The sequence below is a fragment of the Alligator sinensis genome, unplaced genomic scaffold (genome assembly GCF_000455745.1).
Source record: "Alligator sinensis unplaced genomic scaffold, ASM45574v1 scaffold321_1, whole genome shotgun sequence".
Lineage (NCBI taxonomy): Eukaryota > Metazoa > Chordata > Crocodylia > Alligatoridae > Alligator > Alligator sinensis.
The window spans coordinates 2,231,391-2,237,189 of NW_005841969.1; the positions used below are offsets into that span (position 1 = coordinate 2,231,391).

At 42.4% G+C, this 5,799-nt stretch overlaps 1 protein-coding gene across 13 annotated transcripts in view; it reads right to left on the minus strand.

Moving 5' to 3' along the window:
• Positions 1–5,799, minus strand: part of ATF2 (activating transcription factor 2) — an 82,334-nt gene that overhangs the window by 37,475 nt on the left and 39,060 nt on the right. For all 13 annotated transcript variants that reach the window (XM_006020806.3, XM_006020805.3, XM_025200496.1 and 10 more), the window contains 2 exons: positions 5,457–5,571; positions 4,989–5,075 (listed from right to left, as the gene is read on the minus strand). In XM_006020806.3, the coding sequence (XP_006020868.1) occupies positions 4,989–5,075; positions 5,457–5,571 (202 nt within the window). The remainder of the gene's footprint in view (positions 1–4,988; positions 5,076–5,456; positions 5,572–5,799) is intronic.

Here is a 5,799-nt window from a genome sequence, read left to right on the forward strand (position 1 = left end):
AATGCCCGAGTGAATGGAAGTAACTGGCTATATATGCTCTCAAGCTAAGAAAAACATTTAGCTTGAGCCAATTAGTATTGAATAACGCCTTTAGAATCTGACTTCTGCATTGTATGAATGGGTAACAGAGTACGAATGGGATTTTCCAAAGCATGCAAAGGACTTAGCTATCCAGTATACACTTTAAGTTGACTAACTTCTTTGTTTTAACCACTAATTTATCCTTCCACTTAAAGAACAACAAATAAAACAAAGGAAAGCTGTACCTGATGGACACCATTTCTGTTTGTATTTATAATGTTGCCTGGACTATTAGAAATGGCAGGAGACTTTTCTCTAGTTGGAATGATATTGATAGTTTTGCCACTAAGTAAAAAAAAAAGTGTCATCCTTGTAGACACTTATAACATGGTGACATGATAGAAACATGGGTATGATTAGGATCTTTCTTAGTTTGGACAATGTCTCACATGTCTTACCAAAAACGGAGATTAAGGCCCTCAAACAATACCTCAGTTATCTTATACAGGATTTCTACAAAAGTTGGAATCTATCAAATAAGTGTGTTTTAAAACTTTATTGTTTTATAGTTAACACACATCAAGAGTTGCAAGGCAATATATTAAGATTTGAAATGTCAGTCTTTGGATTATAGAAAACAAAGTTTTAATCACAGATAAAATGACACAGGTCTTCAGATACTTAGTACAGTAAAAACTGTGTTAACCAGCACTTTATTAGCCGGAAAATTCTATTAACTGGCATCCGAGCGACGTGGCAAAAGCGAAACTGGAAGTACCACTTCCAGGGGACTTCCAGTTTCGCTGCCGCGAGCTGAGTTTTTCTTCGCCACTTTTTCCGCCCACAGCCCAGGGCAAAGCAGCCTGCATGGGAAACAGCAGCCTGTGCGGGGCCCCGCTCCCTGTCCCCTGGCACACTGACGCCGGGGAGTGCACCAGACAGTACACATTTGATTAACCAGAATATATGATTAACTGGCATCCCCCATTTTATCTCTGTAAAAGATTAACAGAGCTTTTACTATAAATGTAAAGCCATTCCAATTTCACAGCTTGTTTGTTATACATGCAGTAAATAGTTTCAATCTGGCAACCAGTTGACTTAACAACTGTGTGTTTATATTATAGTTCCTTAGTGTAATATGAGAAAAACTCACAACAAATAATGCGCGTTTAAACTGTCTCTTAAAGAAAAAACTCAAAAAACTCTGCAGTCTTGTTTTTAATATATCACTATAGTTAAAAACTACATAAAACGCATAAGACTTATAAATAGTGTACAGCTAGAAATAAATAGTATCGATTCATTTTTCTTATTAAATTTAATTTGACAACAGGAGTGTAGTTTTAAAAAAAATATTTTATTCAATTTTACCAAGGATATATTAATATTAATCACAAATAATCAAATGTATTCTTTGATAAAAAGTATGTATCTAAGCCTACATTTGGTTTAACAGAAAACACCAAAAATGGCAGAAATAATTCACTGTATCCTGTTTGAAAACTTTTAAATGTAACCTGCATACTAGAACATGCAAGAAACAAACAAGAAAGGGTTTGGTGTTGTGAATAAAGATTTATAGGTTTTGAAAATCAAATACGACTTAACAAAAATGGTAAGCCATGGTTTCTAGCCACAATGCCTTAACATATTCTTAGCTGTTAGTTTGCCTAAAAGAATCTTTTTGTTGGAAACATTTCTCTATAATAATTAAGTTTCTCATTAAGGTCCTTTAAACTTAAGGTCTTAAGTTTAAGAGTAATAAGAAATTAAATTTTTTATTTTTGTGAATAAATACTCCCTATAAAGCAAATGGGCAAAAACCAGACACCATTCTGATATATTCTGCTCATTCTTCATTCAGGAGCCCAGGAAGGAAAGAACAAATATGATAAGTATCCTTTTACCATCTCATTTAAAGTAGATGAGTGATCACTGAAGTGCACATATTAGCTACATTCTAATGAGAAAACTAATGAGACTGTTAAATTTTAAGTCTAACAACCTCTGTTTTTCTTTATGCTATTTCTATGCCTTCTCTGAGTGATTGCATTTTCTTATGTGATGTCAAAAGCTTTTACCGCTCCTATGTTTCACATCTAAAACTTCATAAAAGTATAATACTGTGCGATTTATTTTTACACTTAACCAGATAATTTCTTGTCTAACTAAACAAAAATTATTTGGTGTTCCTGTCTTGAAGTTCTAATAAATTATTTTAATCCTGTGGGACAGGACAATCTAAGGCAACAGAATTCTTATTCTTACTTATTTCCCATCTTTTATATTCATCTCTACTCAGACTCAAAATGAATGCATTCTTCCTGAGAACAGTTACAATTATTTGTTTTCCAAAAATGAAGGACTCCTTTCCCCATTCCCTTAATATGGAGGTCAGCATCATAAGGCCCGCTGCATCTGTCCCACAGATATGGGGCTTTGATGACATTTGGTGGTAGGGGACTTCAGGTGTGGGCACTCTCCCCACGTTGCTGTGGGGAGAAGTGTCAGCTGCAGACAGAACCTAGCATGTGCTCACCCACTCACTTCTGACCTGAGGTGGATCATTCTGGCTTGGAGCTGGGAAAGGTTGCCTACAATTGTGTTAAAGTGTGAGAGAGGGGACAGAGAAGAAACAGCCTGTATCGCCTCCTCTCCCCTCTTGCAGTACTCTGCACACTAAACCAAGCAGAGAAGTGAAGCTAGCCAGGATTGCAGTAGAAAATACTTCCACTATTATTACTTAGCACACTGAGGGTTGGGGTACAGGCCAAAAAGGAAGTTCATAAACTGATATTTGTCCTGTCTGCTCCTGACCTAAAAGGATTTTACAGAATTCGTATCTCAATGCTGTTTCTCTCTCACCCACCGATGACAGCTCCAAACAGTCTTGGAGTGACTCTTCAAGCTATCTATGGTCCAACTGGTGATGACCTACAAGGGTTTACATGCAGTAGGCCTGTGCAAAGCAGCAAGCATTTGCTTCAGATTTGGATTTGGCCAATTCGGAGGGACAGTGATTCAGTTTGGTGATTCAAATCACTGTCCCGATTCAATTTGGCCAATTTGGATTTGGAGATTCAGCGCTGATTTGGAGATTCAGCCATAACCTGCAGGGGTGGTGGCCCCTGGTGAGGCCATAAAGCCTGCCAAGTTTCAAGGAGATAGGTGCAGGGGTTTGGAGGAAACTATATGTCAAGCTGTGGACAAGCAAAACTCATGACATGGGTGACACTGTGCGTGTTAAAGTGCAGCAGGGTGAAAGCTGCAGACCTGCTAGCCCCTGCTGAGACCACGAAGCCTGCCAGCTGTTAAGGAGATAGGTGCAGGGGGGTTCTGGGGCCCTGCACCTCTAGCTGCTGACAGGCGTATCTGCCAACTGCCCATCAAGAATGATGGCGGGGGGATGTGGGCAGGGATGAAGTCCTGTCCATCCCCCCCCGGGTCCAGGCCTGCTCCCCCTTCCCTCTTGCTGCTTGGGGTCTGGGCCCACTCCCCCCCTCTCCGCCAGACCAGCGGGGGAAAAGGAGGAGTGGGCCCATTCCTGATGCAGGGAAGGACCAGGCTTGAGGGTGGGGAGAAGATGAGCCACCTGGGGGGCAGGCAGGGGGACAGGAGGAGCTGCTCGGGGCTGACACAGGGGAGCGGGGGTGGGGGAAGAGTGGGCCCAAGCCCAACAGGGGGAGGAGGCTCGCTCCTCCCCACCCCTTGCAGCTGCCATGTTGGGCTGCGCCAGGCTGGGTCGGGCCAGGCCTCCCCCCCACTGCCATGGCAGGCCAACTTTTCCCCTGGCTTGGGCTCGCTCCCCCTCCCCCCAGGATCAGGCTCAGGCCCAGTCCTTCCCTGGCCCCACAGCATGCTTGCTCCTCCCCCGCCCGCATTGGGCCCACTTGGGGATGGGAGGAGCGGGCTTGGGGCTGACGCAGGGGAAGGGGGTGAGAGAGGAGTGGGCGAGGGCCTGAGTGGGGGAGAAGGCCCTCTGCTTCCCACCCCTAGCTGCTGCTGTGGCCGCATTGGGCCGGGCCCACTGTTCATCCCCTCCCGCTACGGCGGGTTGGCTTCTCCCCAGCTCAGGCCTGCTCTGCCCCCGCCCGGTGTTGAGCCCAGACCCACTCCCCTCCCCCCCAGCGTTGGGCCCGAGCCCCCTGTGTTACCTGCAGGGAGCACCCCCCTTCCGTCCACTGTGTTGCCACTGCCTCCAGGGAATAGGGTGGGAGGGACCAAGGCAAGCTGTGCTGGCCTCGCCCCCCACTTCAGTCCCCTGTGTCCCCACCATCATGGCGGTGGGCTGCCTTCTGTTGGAACACTTCTTCACACTCTGACTGGCTGTTTGTCAGCCAAACAAAGAGCAAATAAAGTGTTACAGACAGACAGACAGACAGACAGACGTAGGCTTTTATATTAGATATCCGATTTTCAAAATCTATAACAACTGTAAATCTTTTGCAGTCTTTTTCCTCAGAACCCTACATCTTTGGCAAAATACCTGTCTCTTTATTGTCTGCTTCTCTATTTCTGCTTCTCTAGTAGTAGAGATAAGGTTCACTGACAACAAGACAGTAAGTTTGTCTCTCCTCCTTCTTCCAAAGCCTCTTAACACAGTGTTCCCAGCCTTCAACATTGGGGGAAAGACTGAGTTAAAAATATGATCTGCCTCAAAGTATTTTACAATGTAGCTATCCAATTTTACACATTGTAACACTACTGAATTCAGGAACATATTTTTGTCCTGGTGTTAAGAATCATATTGACATTTCTGACAAACCCCCTGACCGCCGCACGATAGCTCTCATTTTTCCATCATTACAATTACAGCAAAGAAGTTATATTCTGTAAGAACAAAATATACTGCAAATAGAAGTCACAATGCAACAAACATGTTTAACTGTCTACATATGCAGTAGGATTTAATTCCAAATAACAGGGTTATTCACTGTTTGGAAGATCAAAGAATCTCCACTTACCAATTTAGCCTCTGACTGCACTGGCTGGGGGGAGGAAGGCCCTGGGATTCCTGGGATACTAGGCACCATGGTGACGGGTCTAACAAGCTGACAAGGAAAGTTGTAAAAAGTGAAAATGACAGAAACTGAGTATGCCAGCATCACACATAGTGTATCATACTAGTGCTTACCAGAGACATAAGAAATTCTATAAAACTGTATTCTACCACTTAGATATTTAAATTGCACCAATCCCTTTCATAGCAATTTAATTATTTCTAACTAGTCAAGGCCTGTTTAGAACAGTAACTAAAATCTTTATCATTCTAAATTAGTAATAAACCAAAAAGTAGTATAATAATTACAAAAATCTGCATCATACAATCAAATGAAGTCAAAAAATCTTCCTGACATTTCTGTAATTATAGTAAAAGAAGAAACCTGTGTTTTCCAAAATAAGTAAGTAAAATGTGTCATGTGTAAGCTTACTGGAACTGCAGCAGGGACATGAACATTAGAATTCGTGATTGAGGCAGGAATAGCAACAGGCATGGTTTGTCCATTAGGAAGATGTAACAACAGAGGAAAAGGCCCTGGTACTGGCCTAAGAAAAGAACAAGAGAAATAAATATTTTAAAAGGATACAAATATAGAGAAGTTGATGATTATCTCATCTCTTAATACAAAACTTGATATGTTATTAATTTTGCTTTAATCCTGTCCAAACGTAACATTTCTTAAACTCCTGATTAGGTATCAGTAATAAACATGCAGAAATTTGTAGAAAGACAACAGTGCAAACTCACTTTGTTGTTTGAGAATGAGGGATGTA